General features: G+C 54.2%; 1 protein-coding gene and 2 pseudogenes across 1 annotated transcript; all 3 read right to left on the bottom strand.

Moving 5' to 3' along the window:
• The window catches only part of LOC121273578, a 32,459-nt pseudogene extending 28,595 nt beyond the window's left edge, over positions 1 to 3,864 (bottom strand).
• Positions 3,865 to 8,560: 4,696 nt separating this feature from the next.
• LOC121273723 (gastrula zinc finger protein xLCGF3.1-like) lies at positions 8,561 to 9,025 on the bottom strand (the record flags this gene model as incomplete). The annotated part of the gene is given in 1 exon segment (XM_041180885.1): positions 8,561 to 9,025. A coding segment is annotated over 1 exon segment (465 nt), but the record flags the coding sequence as incomplete, so codon positions are not given.
• A 2,130-nt stretch (positions 9,026 to 11,155) lies between these two features.
• Positions 11,156 to 16,176, bottom strand: LOC121273579 (annotated as a pseudogene).
• Positions 16,177 to 16,635: the final 459 nt, after the last annotated feature.

The raw sequence follows: 16,635 nt of genomic DNA on the forward strand, positions 1-16,635 counted from the left end.
GCAGCTGAACGGTTTCACCACGGTATGAACTCGCTGGTGTCTCAGCTGCTCGGATGAATCACTGAGTCCCTTCCCACACTTGGAGCAGGTGAACGGCTTCTCCCCAATGTGAACTTGCTGGTGTGTCAGCAGATGGGATGACCGAGTGAATCCTTTCCTGCTCTCAGAGCAGATTAACGGCCTTTCCCTGGTGTGAACTCGCTGGTGTCTCTGCAGTTGGGATAACTGAGTGAATCTCTTCCCACAGTCAGAGCAGGTGAATGGCCTCTACACACTGTGAGCTCGCTGGTGAGTCAGCAGGGAGGATGAATCACTAAACACCTTCCCACACTCAGATCAGGTGAATGGCCTCTCCCCGGTGTGAACTCGCTGGTGTATCTGCAGGTGGGATAACTGAGTGAATTCCTTCCCACACTCAGAGCAGGTGAATGGCCTTTCCATGCTGTGAACTCGCTGGTGTCTCTAAAGTGAGATGACAGAATTAATTCCTTCCCACAATCAGAGCAGGCGGATGGCCTCTCCCCAGTGTGAACTGTCTGGTGCCTCAGCAGGTGGAACAACCGAGTGAATTCCTTCCCACACTCAGAGCAGGTGAATGGCCTCTCCCCGGTGTAAACCCGCTGGTGTCTCTGCAGGTGGGACAACAGAATTAATCCCTTCCCACACTCAGAGCAGGTGAATGGCCTCTCCCCAGTGTGAACCTGCTGGTGTGCCAGCAGATCACACCACCAAGTGAATCTCTCCCACATTCTGAGCACATCAGTCAGTCCCCGGTATGAACTCGCTGGTGTGTCAGCAGGTAGGATGACCGAGTGAATCCTTTCCCACAGTCAGAGCAGCTAAATGGTCTCTCCCCGCTGTGAACTCACTGGTGAGTCAGCAGGGAGGATGAATCACTAAACACCTTCCCACACTCACAGCAGGTGAACGGCCTCTCCCCAGTGTGAACTGTCTGGTGCCTCAGCAGGTAAGCCGACCAAGTGAATCCCTTCCCACACTCAGAACAGGTGAATGACCTCTCCCCGGTGTAAACCCGCTGGTGTCTCTGCAGGTGTGTTGACAGAATTAATCCACACTCAGAGCTGGAGAATGGGCTCTACCCAGTGTGAAATCGCTGGTGAGTCAGCAGGGAGGATGAATCACTAAATCCCTTCCCACACTCAGAACAGGTGAACGGACTCTCCCTGGTGTGAACTCGCTGGTGAGTCAGTTGATGGAATGACCAAGTGAATCCCTTCCTACACTCAGAGCAGGTGAACAGCCTCTCCCCAGTGGGAACTGTCTGGTGTCTCTGCAGGTGGGATAACTGAGTGAATCCCTTCCCACACTCAGAGAAGGTGAAGGCTCTCTCACCGGTGTGAACTCGCCAATGCATCCGCAGGGCGGATAAATCAGTGAATCTCTTTCCACGCTCAAAGCAGGTGAACGGCCTCTCCCCAGCTGGTGTGCCAGCAGGTCACACAACCGAGTGAATCTCTTCCCACACTCACAGCAGGTGAATTGCCTCTCCCTGCTGTGAACTCGCTGGTGTGTCTAAGGTGAGATGACAGAATTAATTCCTTCCCACACTCAGAGCAGCTGAACGGTTTCACCACGGTATGAACTCGCTGGTGTCTCAGCTGCACAGATGAATCACTGAGTCCCTTCCCACACTTGGAGCAGGTGAACGGCTTCTCCCTAATGTGAACTCGCTGGTGTATCTGCAGGTCGGAAACTGAGTGAATCCCTTCCCACGGTCAGAGCTGCTGAATGGCCTCTCCCCACTGTGAACTCGCTCGTGAGTCAGCAGGGAGGATGAATCACTAAACCCCTTCCCACACTCAGACCAGGTGAATGGCCTCTCCCCGGTATGAACTCGCTGGTGTATCTGCAGGTGGGGTAATGAGTGAATTACGTCCCACACTCAGAGCAGGTGAATGGTCTTTCCGTGCTGTGAACTCGCTGGTGTCCCTAAGGTGAGATGACAGAATTAATCCCTTCCCACACTCAGAGCAGGTGAATGGCCTCTCCCCAGTGTGAACTGTCTGGTGCCTCAGCAGGTGGAACGACCGAGTGAATTCCTTCCCACACTCAGAGCAGGTGAATGGCCTCACCCCAGTGTAAAATCGCTGGTGTCTCTGCAGGTGGGACAACAGAATTAATCGCTTCCCACACTCAGAGCAGGTGAATGGCCTCTCCCCGGTGTAAACCCGTTGGTGTCTCTGCAGGTGGGACGACCGAGTGAATTCCTTCCCACACGCGAAACGGCCTCTCCCCAGTGTGAACCCGCTGGTGTGCCAGCAGATCACACCACCAAGTGAATCTCTCCCACATTCTGAGCACATCAGTCAGTCCCCGGTATGAACTCGCCGGTATGTCAGCAGGTAGGATTACCAAGTGAATCCTTTCCCACAGTCAGAGCAGCTAAATGGTCTCTCCCCGCTGTGAACTCGCTGGTGAGTCAGCAGGGAGGATGAATCACTAAATCCTTTTCCACACTCAGAACAGGTGAATGTACTCTCCCCGGTGTGAACCCGCTGGTGAGTCAGCAGATGGAATGACCAAGTGAATCCATTCCTACACTCAGAGCAGGTGAACGCCTCTCCCAGTGTGAACTGTCTGGTGCCTCAGCAACTGGGATGACCGAGTGAATCCCTTCCCACACTCAGAGCAGGTGAACGGTTTCTCCACGGTATGAACTCGCTGGTGGCTCAGCTGCTCGGATGAATCACTGAGTCCCTTCCCACACTCAGAGCAGGTGAATGGCTTCTCCCCGATGTGAACTCGCTGGTGTGTTAGCTGATGGGATGACCAAGTGAATCATTTCCTGCTCTCAGAGCAGATGAACCGCCTTACCCTGGTGTGTACTCGCTGGTGTCTCTGCAGGTGGGATAACTGAGTGAATCTCTTCCCATAGTCAGAGCAGGTGAATGGCCTCAAACCACTGTGAACTCGCTGGTGAGTCAGCAGGGAGGATGAATCACTAAACCCCTTCTCACACTCAGAGCAGCTGAATGGCCTTTCCCTGGTGTGAACTCGCTGGTATCTCTAAGGTGAGATGACAGAATTAATTCCTTTCCACACTCAGAGCAGGTGAATGGCCTCTCCCCAGTGTGAACTGTCTGGTGCCTCAGCAGGTGGGACGACCGAGTGAATCCCTTCCCACACTCAGAGCAGGTGAATGGCCTCTACCCGGTGTGAACTCGCTGGTGAGTCAGCAGGGAGGATGAATCACTAAATCCCTTGCCACACACAGAAAAGGTGAATGGCCTCTCCGCGGTGTGAACTGGCTGACGCATCCGCAGTGCGGGTAAATCAGTGAACCTCTTTCCACACTCAGAGCAGGTGAACGGTTTCTCCACGGTATGAACTCGCTGGTGTCTCAGCTGCTCGGATGAATCACTGAGTCCCTTCCCACACTTGGAGCAGGTGAACGGCTTCTCCCCGATGTGAACTCGCTGGTGTTTCTGCAGGTAGGATGACCGCCTGAATCCCTTCCCACACACGGAACAGGTGAATGGTCTCTCCCCGGTGTACACTCGCTGGTGTCTCTGCAGGTGGGATAACTGAGTGAATCCCTTTCACACTCAGAACAGGTGAAGGGTCTCTCCCCAGTGTGAACTCGCTGCTGTCTCTGCAGGTGGGACGACCGAGTGAATCCCTTCCCACACACGGAACAGGTGAATGGCCTCTCCCCAGTGTGAACCCGCTGGTGTCTCTGCAGATGGGATAACTGAGTGAATCCCTTTCACAATCAGAACAGGTGAAGGGTCTCTCCCCAGTGGGAACTTGCTGGTGTCTCTGCAGGTGGGATAATTGAGTGAATCCCTTCCCACACTCTGAGCAGGTGAAAGGTCTCACCCCGGGGTGAACTCGCCGATGCATCCGCAGGGCGGATGAATCAGTGAATCTCTTTCCACACTCAGAGCAGGTGAACGGCCTCTCCCCCGGTGGTGTGCCAGCAGGTCACAAAACCGAGTGAATCTCTTCCCACACTCAGAGCAGGTGAATGGCCTCTCCCCGCTGTGAACTCACTGGTGAGTGAGCAGGGAAGATGAATCACTAAATCCCTTTCCACACTAAGAACAGGTGAATGGTCTCTCCCCGGTGTGAACTAACTGCTGTCTCTGCAGGTGGGAGAACTGAGTGAATCCCATCCCACAATCAGAGCAGGTGAATGGCCCCTCCCCGGTGTGAACTCGCTGGTGTCTCTGCAGGTGGGAGAACTGAGTGAATCCCTTCCCACAATCAGAGCAGGTGAATAGCCTCTCCCCGGTGTGAACTCGCTGGTGTCTCTGCAGGTGGGAGAACTGAGTGAATCCCTTCCCACAATCCGAGCAGGTGAATGGCCTCTCCCCGCTGTGAACTCACTGGTGAGTGAGCAGGGAAGATGAATCACTACATCCCTTTCCACACTAAGAACAGGTGAATGGTCTCTCCCCGGTGTGAACTAACTGCTGTCTCTGCAGGTGGGAGAACTGAGTGAATCCCTTCGCACACTCAGAGCAGGTGAATGGCCTCTCCCCTGTGTGAACTCGCTGGTGTCTCTACAGTTCAGATGACAGAATTAATCCCTTTACACACACAGACCAGGTGAATGGTCTCTCCTCCTTGTGAACTCATTGGTGAGTCAGCAGAGAGGATGAATCACTAAATCCCTTCCCACACTCAGAACAAGTGAATGGTCTCTTCCCAGTGGGAACTCACTGATGCATCCGCAGGTCGCATAAATCAGTGATTCCCTTGCCACACTCAGAGCAGGTGAACGGTCTCTCCCCGGTGTGAACTTGCTGGTGTCTCAGCTGCTCGGATGAATCACTAAATCCCTTCCCACGCCTGGAGCAGGTGAACGGTCTCTCCTTCATGCGAACTCGCTGGTGTGTCAGCAGATGGGATGACCGAGTGAATCCCTTCCCACACTCAGGGCAGGTGAACGGCCTCTCCCCGGTGTGAACTGTCTGGTTCCTCAGCAGGTGGGACGACTGACTGAATCCCTTCCCACACTCAGAACAGGTGAATAACCTCTCCCCGGTGTAAAATCGCGGGTGTCTCTGCAGGTGTGATGACAGAATTAATCCCTTTCCACACTCAGAGCTGGTGACTGGGCTCTACCCAGTGTGAACTCGCTGGTGAGTCAGCAGGGAGGATGAATCTCTAAATCCCTTTCCACACTCAGGACAGGTGAATGGTCTCTCCCTGGTGTGAACTCGCTGGTGTCTCTGCAGGTGGGATAACTGAGTGAATCCCTTCCCACACTTGGAGCAGGTGAAAGGTCTCTCCCCGGTGTGAACTCGCTGATGCATCCTCAGGGTGGATAAAGCAGCGAATTCCTTTCCACACTCAAAGCGCGTTAACATTCTCTCGCCGGAGTTAACACGCTGGTGTGTCAGCAGATGGAATGACCAAGTGAATCCCTTCCTACACTCAGAGCAGGTGAACAGCCTCTCCCCAGTGTGAACTGTCTGGTGCCTCAGCAGGTGGGATGACCGACGGAATCCCTTCCCACACTCAGAACAGGTGAATGGCCTCTACCCGGTGTGAACTCGCTGGTGAGTCAGCAGGGAGGATGAATCACTAAATCCCTTGCCACACACAGAACAGGTGAATGGCCTCTCCCCAGTGTGAACTCGCCGACGCATCCGCAGTGTGGGTAAATCAGTGAACCTCTTTCCACACTCAGAGCAGGTGAACGGTTTCACCACGGTATGAACTCGCTGGTGTCTCAGCTGCTCGGATGAATCACTGAGTCCCTTTCCACACTTGGAGCAGGTGAACGGCTTCTCCCTGTTGTGAACTCGCTGGTGTGTTAGCTGATGGGATGACCAAGTGAATCATTTCCTGCTCTCAGGGCAGATGACCCGCTTTACCCGGGTGTGAACTAGCTGGTGTCTCTGCAGGTGGGATAACTGAGTGAATCTCTTCCCATAGTCAGAGCAGGTGAATGGCCTCTCCCCACTGTGAACTCGCTGGTGAGTCAGCAGGGAGGATGAATCACTAAACCCATTCCCACACTCAGAGCAGGTGAATGGCCTCTCCACGCTGTGAACTCGCTGGTGTATCTGCAGATGGGATAACTGAGTGAATCCCTTTTACATTCAGAGTAGGTGAACAGCCTCTCCCCAGTGTGAACTCGCTGGTGTCTCTGCAGGTGGGATAACTGAGTGAATCTCTTCCCACACTCAGAGAAGGTGAAGGGTCTCTCACCGGTGTGAACTCACCAATGCATCCGCAGGGCAGATAAATCAGTGAATCTCTTTCCACACTCAGAGCAGGTGAACGGCCTCTCCCCAGCTGGTGTGCCAGCAGGTCACACAACCGAGTGAATCTCTTCCCACAGTCAGAGCAGGTGAATGGCCTCTCCCCACTGTGAACTCGCTGGTGAGTCAGCAGGGAGGAAGAATCACTAAACCCCTTCCCACACTCAGACCAGGTGAATGGCCTTTCCCCGCTGTGAACTCGCTGGTGTGTCTAAGGTGAGATGACAGAATTAATCCCTTCCCACACTCAGAGCAGGTGAACGGTTTCTCCACGGTATGAACTCGCTGGTGTCTCAGCTGCTCGGATGAATCACTGAGTCCCTTCCCACACTTGGAGCAGGTGAACGGCTTCTCCCCAATGTGAACTTGCTGGTGTGTCAGCAGATGGGATGACCGAGTGAATCCTTTCCTGCTCTCAGAGCAGATTAACGGCCTTTCCCTGGTGTGAACTCGCTGGTGTCTCTGCAGTTGGGATAACTGAGTGAATCTCTTCCCACAGTCAGAGCAGGTGAATGGCCTCTACACACTGTGAGCTCGCTGGTGAGTCAGCAGTGAGGATGAATCACTAAACACCTTCCCACACTCAGATCAGGTGAATGGCCTCTCCCCGGTATGAACTCGCTGGTGTATCTGCAGGTGGGATAACTGAGTGAATTCCTTCCCACACTCAGAGCAGGTGAATGGCCTTTCCATGCTGTGAACTCGCTGGTGTCTCTAAAGTGAGATGACAGAATTAATTCCTTCCCACAATCAGAGCAGGCGGATGGCCTCTCCCCAGTGTGAACTGTCTGGTGCCTCAGCAGGTGGAACAACCGAGTGAATTCCTTCCCACACTCAGAGCAGGTGAATGGCCTCTCCCCGGTGTAAACCCGCTGGTGTCTCTGCAGGTGGGACAACAGAATTAATCCCTTTCCACACTCAGAGCAGGTGAATGGCCTCTCCCCAGTGTGAACCCGCTGGTGTGCCAGCAGATCACACCACCAAGTGAATCTCTCCCACATTCTGAGCACATCAGTCAGTCCCCGGTATGAACTCGCTGGTGTGTCAGCAGGTAGGATGACCGAGTGAATCCTTTCCCACAGTCAGAGCAGCTAAATGGTCTCTCCCCGCTGTGAACTCACTGGTGAGTTAGCAGGGAGGATGAATCACTAAACACCTTCCCACACTCACAGCAGGTGAACGGCCTCTCCCCAGTGTGAACTGTCTGGTGCCTCAGCAGGTAAGCCGACCAAGTGAATCCCTTCCCACACTCAGAACAGGTGAATGGCCTCTCCCCAGTGTGAACTGTCTGGTGCCTCAGCAGGTGGAACGACCGAGTGAATTCCTTCCCACACTCAGAGCAGGTGAATGGCCTCACCCCAGTGTAAAACCGCTGGTGTCTCTGCAGGTGGGACAACAGAATTAATCGCTTCCCACACTCAGAGCAGGTGAATGGCCTCTCCCCGGTGTAAACCCGTTGGTGTCTCTGCAGGTGGGACGACCGAGTGAATCCCTTCCCACACGCGAAACGGCCTCTCCCCAGTGTGAACCCGCTGGTGTGCCAGCAGATCACACCACCAAGTGAATCTCTCCCACATTCTGAGCACATCAGTCAGTCCCCGGTATGAACTCGCCGGTATGTCAGCAGGTAGGATTACCAAGTGAATCCTTTCCCACAGTCAGAGCAGCTAAATGGTCTCTCCCCGCTGTGAACTCGCTGGTGAGTCAGCAGGGAGGATGAATCACTAAATCCTTTTCCACACTCAGAACAGGTGAATGTACTCTCCCCGGTGTGAACCCGCTGGTGAGTCAGCAGATGGAATGACCAAGTGAATCCATTCCTACACTCAGAGCAGGTGAACGCCTCTCCCCAGTGTGAACTGTCTGGTGCCTCAGCAACTGGGATGATCAAGTGAATCCCTTCCCACACTCAGAGCAGGTGAACGGTTTCTCCACGGTATGAACTCGCTGGTGGCTCAGCTGCTCGGATGAATCACTGAGTCCCTTCCCACACTCAGAGCAGGTGAACGGCTTCTCCCCGATGTGAACTCGCTGGTGTGTTAGCTGATGGGATGACCAAGTGAATCATTTCCTGCTCTCAGAGCAGATGAACCGCCTTACCCTGGTGTGTACTCGCTGGTGTCTCTGCAGGTGGGATAACTGAGTGAATCTCTTCCCATAGTCAGAGCAGGTGAATGGCCTCAAACCACTGTGAACTCGCTGATGAGTCAGCAGGGAGGATGAATCACTAAACCCCTTCTCACACTCAGAGCAGCTGAATGGCCTTTCCCTGGTGTGAACTCGCTGGTATCTCTAAGGTGAGATGACAGAATTAATTCCTTTCCACACTCAGAGCAGGTGAATGGCCTCTCCCCAGTGTGAACTGTCTGGTGCCTCAGCAGGTGGGACGACCGAGTGAATCCCTTCCCACACTCAGAGCAGGTGAATGGCCTCTACCCGGTGTGAACTCGCTGGTGAGTCAGCAGGGAGGATGAATCACTAAATCCCTTGCCACACACAGAAAAGGTGAATGGCCTCTCCGCGGTGTGAACTGGCTGACGCATCCGCAGTGCGGGTAAATCAGTGAACCTCTTTCCACACTCAGAGCAGGTGAACGGTTTCTCCACGGTATGAACTCGCTGGTGTTTCAGCTGCTCGGATGAATCACTGAGTCCCTTCCCACACTTGGAGCAGGTGAACGGCTTCTCCCCGATGTGAACTCGCTGGTGTTTCTGCAGGTAGGATGACCGCCTGAATCCCTTCCCACACACGGAACAGGTGAATGGTCTCTCCCCGGTGTACACTCGCTGGTGTCTCTGCAGGTGGGATAACTGAGTGAATCCCTTTCACAGTCAGAACAGGTGAAGGGTCTCTCCCCAGTGTGAACTCGCTGCTGTCTCTGCAGGTGGGACGACCGAGTGAATACCTTCCCAAACTCTGAGCAGGTGAAAGGTCTCACCCCGGGGTGAACTCGCCGATGCATCCGCAGGGCAGATGAATCAGTGAATCTCTTTCCACACTCAGAGCAGGTGAACGGCCTCTCCCCAGGTGGTGTGCCAGCAGGTCACAGAACCGAGTGAATCTCTTCCCACACTCAGAGCAGGTGAATGGCCTCTCCCCGCTGTGAACTCACTGGTGAGTGAGCAGGGAAGATGAATCACTAAATCCCTTTCCACACTAAGAACAGGTGAATGGTCTCTCCCCGGTGTGAACTAACTGCTGTCTCTGCAGGTGGGAGAACTGAGTGAATCCCATCCCACAATCAGAGCAGGTGAATGGCCCCTCCCCGGTGTGAACTCGCTGGTGTCTCTGCAGGTGGGAGAACTGAGTGAATCCCTTCCCACAATCAGAGCAGGTGAATAGCCTCTCCCCGGTGTGAACTCGCTGGTGTGTTAGCGGATGGGATGACCAAGTGAATCATTCCCTGCTCTCAGGGCAGATGACCCACTTTACCCTGGTGTGAACTAGCTGGTGTCTCTGCAGGTGGGATAACTGAGTGAATCTCTTCCCATAGTCAGAGCAGGTGAATGGCCTCTCCCCACCGTGAACTCGCTGGTGAGTCAGCAGGGAGGATGAATCACTAAACCCATTCCCACACTCAGAGCAGGTGAATGGCCTATCCACGCTGTGAACTCGCTGGTGTATCTGCAGATGGGATAACTGAGTGAATCCCTTTCACATTCAGAGTAGGTGAACAGCCTCTCTCCAGTGTGAACTCGCTGGTGTCTCTGCAGGTGGGATAACTGAGTGAATCTCTTCCCACACTCAGAGAAGGTGAAGGGTCTCTCACCGGTGTGAACTCGCCAATGCATCCGCAGGGCGGATAAATCAGTGAATCTCTTTCCACACAGAGCAGGTGAACGGCATCTCCCCAGCTGGTGTGCCAGCAGGTCACACAACCGAGTGAATCTCTTCCCACAGTCAGAGCAGGTGAATGGCCTCTCCCCACTGTGAACTCGCTGGTGAGTCAGCAGGGAGGAAGAATCACTAAACCCCTTCCCACACTCAGACCAGGTGAATGGCCTTTCCCCGCTGTGAACTCGTTGGTGTGTCTAAGGTGAGATGACAGAATTAATCCCTTCCCACACTCAGAGCAGGTGAACGGTTTCTCCACGGTATGAACTCGCTGGTGTCTCAGCTGCTCGGATGAATCACTGAGTCCCTTCCCACACGGAGCAGGTGAACGGCTTCTCCCCAATGTGAACTCGCTGGTGTGTCAGCAGATGGGATGACCGAGTGAATCTCTTCCCACAGTCAGAGCAGGTGAATGGCCTCTCCACACTGTGAACTCGCTGGTGTCTCTAAAGTGAGATGACAGAATTAATTCCTTCCCACAATCAGAGCAGGCGGATGGCCTCTCCCCAGTGTGAACTGTCCGGTGCCTCAGCAGGTGGAACAACCGAGTGAATTCCTTCCCACACTCAGAGCAGGTGAATGGCCTCTCCCCGGTGTAAACCCGCTGGTGTCTCTGCAGGTGGGACAACAGAATTAATCCCTTCCCACACTCAGTGCAGGTGAATGGCCTCTCCCCAGTGTGAACCTGCTGGTGTGCCAGCAGATCACACCACCAAGTGAATCTCTCCCACATTCTGAGCACATCAGTCAGTCCCCGGTATGAACTCGCTGGTGTGTCAGCAGGTAGGATGACCGAGTGAATCCTTTCCCACAGTCAGAGCAGCTAAATGGTCTCTCCCCGCTGTGAACTCACTGGTGAGTCAGCAGGGAGGATGAATCACTAAACACCTTCCCACACTCACAGCAGGTGAACGGCCTCTCCCCAGTGTGAACTGTCTGGTGCCTCAGCAGGTAAGCCGACCAAGTGAATCCCTTCCCACACTCAGAACAGGTGAATGGCCTCTCCCCAGTGTGAACTGTCTGGTGCCTCAGCAGGTGGAACGACCGAGTGAATTCCTTCCCACACTCAGAGCAGGTGAATGGCCTCACCCCAGTGTAAAACCGCTGGTGTCTCTGCAGGTGGGACAACAGAATTAATCGCTTCCCACACTCAGAGCAGGTGAATGGCCTCTCCCCGGTGTAAACCCGTTGGTGTCTCTGCAGGTGGGACGACCGAGTGAATCCCTTCCCACACGCGAAACGGCCTCTCCCCAGTGTGAACCCGCTGGTGTGCCAGCAGATCACACCACCAAGTGAATCTCTCCCACATTCTGAGCACATCAGTCAGTCCCCGGTATGAACTCGCCGGTATGTCAGCAGGTAGGATTACCAAGTGAATCCTTTCCCACAGTCAGAGCAGCTAAATGGTCTCTCCCCGCTGTGAACTCGCTGGTGAGTCAGCAGGGAGGATGAATCACTAAATCCTTTTCCACACTCAGAACAGGTGAATGTACTCTCCCCGGTGTGAACCCGCTGGTGAGTCAGCAGATGGAATGACCAAGTGAATCCATTCCTACACTCAGAGCAGGTGAACGCCTCTCCCCAGTGTGAACTGTCTGGTGCCTCAGCAACTGGGATGATCAAGTGAATCCCTTCCCACACTCAGAGCAGGTGAACGGTTTCTCCACGGTATGAACTCGCTGGTGGCTCAGCTGCTCGGATGAATCACTGAGTCCCTTCCCACACTCAGAGCAGGTGAACGGCTTCTCCCCGATGTGAACTCGCTGGTGTGTTAGCTGATGGGATGACCAAGTGAATCATTTCCTGCTCTCAGAGCAGATGAACCGCCTTACCCTGGTGTGTACTCGCTGGTGTCTCTGCAGGTGGGATAACTGAGTGAATCTCTTCCCATAGTCAGAGCAGGTGAATGGCCTCAAACCACTGTGAACTCGCTGATGAGTCAGCAGGGAGGATGAATCACTAAACCCCTTCTCACACTCAGAGCAGCTGAATGGCCTTTCCCTGGTGTGAACTCGCTGGTATCTCTAAGGTGAGATGACAGAATTAATTCCTTTCCACACTCAGAGCAGGTGAATGGCCTCTCCCCAGTGTGAACTGTCTGGTGCCTCAGCAGGTGGGACGACCGAGTGAATCCCTTCCCACACTCAGAGCAGGTGAATGGCCTCTACCCGGTGTGAACTCGCTGGTGAGTCAGCAGGGAGGATGAATCACTAAATCCCTTGCCACACACAGAAAAGGTGAATGGCCTCTCCGCGGTGTGAACTGGCTGACGCATCCGCAGTGCGGGTAAATCAGTGAACCTCTTTCCACACTCAGAGCAGGTGAACGGTTTCTCCACGGTATGAACTCGCTGGTGTTTCAGCTGCTCGGATGAATCACTGAGTCCCTTCCCACACTTGGAGCAGGTGAACGGCTTCTCCCCGATGTGAACTCGCTGGTGTTTCTGCAGGTAGGATGACCGCCTGAATCCCTTCCCACACACGGAACAGGTGAATGGTCTCTCCCCGGTGTACACTCGCTGGTGTCTCTGCAGGTGGGATAACTGAGTGAATCCCTTTCACAGTCAGAACAGGTGAAGGGTCTCTCCCCAGTGTGAACTCGCTGCTGTCTCTGCAGGTGGGACGACCGAGTGAATACCTTCCCAAACTCTGAGCAGGTGAAAGGTCTCACCCCGGGGTGAACTCGCCGATGCATCCGCAGGGCAGATGAATCAGTGAATCTCTTTCCACACTCAGAGCAGGTGAACGGCCTCTCCCCAGGTGGTGTGCCAGCAGGTCACAGAACCGAGTGAATCTCTTCCCACACTCAGAGCAGGTGAATGGCCTCTCCCCGCTGTGAACTCACTGGTGAGTGAGCAGGGAAGATGAATCACTAAATCCCTTTCCACACTAAGAACAGGTGAATGGTCTCTCCCCGGTGTGAACTAACTGCTGTCTCTGCAGGTGGGAGAACTGAGTGAATCCCATCCCACAATCAGAGCAGGTGAATGGCCCCTCCCCGGTGTGAACTCGCTGGTGTCTCTGCAGGTGGGAGAACTGAGTGAATCCCTTCCCACAATCAGAGCAGGTGAATAGCCTCTCCCCGGTGTGAACTCGCTGGTGTGTTAGCGGATGGGATGACCAAGTGAATCATTCCCTGCTCTCAGGGCAGATGACCCACTTTACCCTGGTGTGAACTAGCTGGTGTCTCTGCAGGTGGGATAACTGAGTGAATCTCTTCCCATAGTCAGAGCAGGTGAATGGCCTCTCCCCACCGTGAACTCGCTGGTGAGTCAGCAGGGAGGATGAATCACTAAACCCATTCCCACACTCAGAGCAGGTGAATGGCCTATCCACGCTGTGAACTCGCTGGTGTATCTGCAGATGGGATAACTGAGTGAATCCCTTTCACATTCAGAGTAGGTGAACAGCCTCTCTCCAGTGTGAACTCGCTGGTGTCTCTGCAGGTGGGATAACTGAGTGAATCTCTTCCCACACTCAGAGAAGGTGAAGGGTCTCTCACCGGTGTGAACTCGCCAATGCATCCGCAGGGCGGATAAATCAGTGAATCTCTTTCCACACAGAGCAGGTGAACGGCATCTCCCCAGCTGGTGTGCCAGCAGGTCACACAACCGAGTGAATCTCTTCCCACAGTCAGAGCAGGTGAATGGCCTCTCCCCACTGTGAACTCGCTGGTGAGTCAGCAGGGAGGAAGAATCACTAAACCCCTTCCCACACTCAGACCAGGTGAATGGCCTTTCCCCGCTGTGAACTCGTTGGTGTGTCTAAGGTGAGATGACAGAATTAATCCCTTCCCACACTCAGAGCAGGTGAACGGTTTCTCCACGGTATGAACTCGCTGGTGTCTCAGCTGCTCGGATGAATCACTGAGTCCCTTCCCACACGGAGCAGGTGAACGGCTTCTCCCCAATGTGAACTCGCTGGTGTGTCAGCAGATGGGATGACCGAGTGAATCTCTTCCCACAGTCAGAGCAGGTGAATGGCCTCTCCACACTGTGAACTCGCTGGTGTCTCTAAAGTGAGATGACAGAATTAATTCCTTCCCACAATCAGAGCAGGCGGATGGCCTCTCCCCAGTGTGAACTGTCCGGTGCCTCAGCAGGTGGAACAACCGAGTGAATTCCTTCCCACACTCAGAGCAGGTGAATGGCCTCTCCCCGGTGTAAACCCGCTGGTGTCTCTGCAGGTGGGACAACAGAATTAATCCCTTCCCACACTCAGTGCAGGTGAATGGCCTCTCCCCAGTGTGAACCTGCTGGTGTGCCAGCAGATCACACCACCAAGTGAATCTCTCCCACATTCTGAGCACATCAGTCAGTCCCCGGTATGAACTCGCTGGTGTGTCAGCAGGTAGGATGACCGAGTGAATCCTTTCCCACAGTCAGAGCAGCTAAATGGTCTCTCCCCGCTGTGAACTCACTGGTGAGTCAGCAGGGAGGATGAATCACTAAACACCTTCCCACACTCACAGCAGGTGAACGGCCTCTCCCCAGTGTGAACTGTCTGGTGCCTCAGCAGGTAAGCCGACCAAGTGAATCCCTTCCCACACTCAGAACAAGTGAATGGTCTCTCCCCAGTGGGAACTCACTGATGCATCCGCAGGGCGGATAAATCAGTGAATCCCTTCCCACACTTGGAGCAGGTGAATGGTCTCTCCTCGATGTGAACTTGCTGGTGTCTCAGCTGCTCGGATGAATCACTAAATCCCTTCCCACACTTGGAGCAGGTGAACGGTCTCTCCTTCATGAGAGCTCGCTGGTGTGTCAGCAGATAGGATGACCGAGTGAATCCCTTCCCACACTCAGAGCAGGTGAACGGCCTCTCCCCGGTGTGATCTGTCCGGTTCCTCAGCAGGTGGGACGACCGAGTGAATCCCTTCCCACACTCAGAGCAGGTGAACGGCCTCTGCCCGGTGTGATCTGTCCGCTTCCTCAGCAGGTGGGAAAACCGAGTGAATCCCTTCCCACACTCAGAGCAGGTGAACGGCCTCTCCCCAGTGTGAACTGTCTGGTGCCTCAGCAGGTGGGACGACTGACTGAATCCCTTCCCACACTCAGAACAGGTGAATAACCTCTCCCCGGTGTAAAATCGCTGGTGTCTCTGCAGGTGTGATGACAGAATTAATCCACACTCAGAGCTGGTGAATGGGCTCTACCTGGTGTGAACCCGCTGGTGAGTCAGCAGGGAGGATGAATCACTAAATCCCTTCCCACACTCAGAACAGGTGAATGTACTCTCCCTGGTGTGAACCCGCTGGTGAGTCAGCAGATGGAATGACCAAGTGAATCCCTTCCTACACTCAGAGCAGGTGAACAGCCTCTCCCCAGTGTGAACTGTCTGGTGCCTCAGCAGGTGGGACGACCGAGTGAATCCCTTCCTACATTCAAAGCAGGCAAAGGGACTCTCCTCGGTGTGAACTCGCTGGTGTCTCTGCAGGTGGGATAACTGATTGAATCCCTTCCCACAGTCAGAGCAGGTGAAGGGTCTCTTCCCGGTGTGATCTCACTGGTGTATATGCAGGTGGGATAACTGATTAAATCCCTTCCCACACTCAGAGCAGGTGAAGGGTCTCTCCCCGGTGTGAACTCGCCGACGCACCGCAGTGCGGATAAATCAGTGAACCTCTTTCCACACTCAGACCAGGTGAACGGTCTCTCCATGGTATGAACTCGCTGGTGTCTCAGCTGCTCGGATGAATCACTGAGTCCCTCCCCACACTTGGAGCAGGTGAACGGCTTCTTTCCGATGTGAACTCGCTGGTGTCTCTGCAGGTGGGATAACTGAGTGAATCCCTTCCCACAGTCAGAGCAGGTGAATGGCCTCACCCCGGTGTGAACTCGCGGGTGTCTCTGCAGGTGGGATAACTGAGTGAATCCCTTCCCACAGTCAGAAGAGGTGAATGGTCTCTCCTTGCTGTGAACTCACTGATGTTTCTGCAGGCGGGATAACTGAGAGAATCCCTTCCTAAAGTCGGAGCAGGCGAAGGGTCTCTCCCCGGTGTGAACTCGCTGGTGCCTCAGCAGGTGGGACGACTGACTGAATCCCTTCCCACACTCAGAACAGGTCAATGACCTCTCCCCGGTGTAAAATCGCTGGTGTCTCTGCACGTGAGATGACAGAATTAATCCCTTTCCACACTCAGAGCTGGTGAATGGGCTCTACCCAGTGTGAACTCGCTGGTGAGTCAGCAAGGAGGATGAATCACTAAATCCCTTTCCACACTCAGAACAGGTGAATGGTCTCTCCCTGGTGTGAACTCGCTGGTGTCTCTGCAGGTGGGATAACTGAGTGAATCCCTTCCCACACTCAGAGCAGGTGAAGGTTCTCTCACTGGTGTGAACTCGCCGATGCATCCGTAGGGCGGATAAATCAGTGAATCTCTTTCCACACTCAGAGCAGGTGAACGGCCTCTCCCCAGCTGGTGTGCCAGCAGGTCACACAAACGAGTGAATCCCTTCCTAAACTCAGAGCAGGTGAATGGTCGCTCCCTGGTGTGAACTCGCCTCTCCCTCAGCAGGTGGGATGACTGACTGAATCCCTTCCCACACTCAGAACAGGTCAATGAC

This window comes from Carcharodon carcharias (genome assembly GCF_017639515.1).
Source record: "Carcharodon carcharias isolate sCarCar2 chromosome 27 unlocalized genomic scaffold, sCarCar2.pri SUPER_27_unloc_1, whole genome shotgun sequence".
NCBI lineage: Eukaryota > Metazoa > Chordata > Chondrichthyes > Lamniformes > Lamnidae > Carcharodon > Carcharodon carcharias.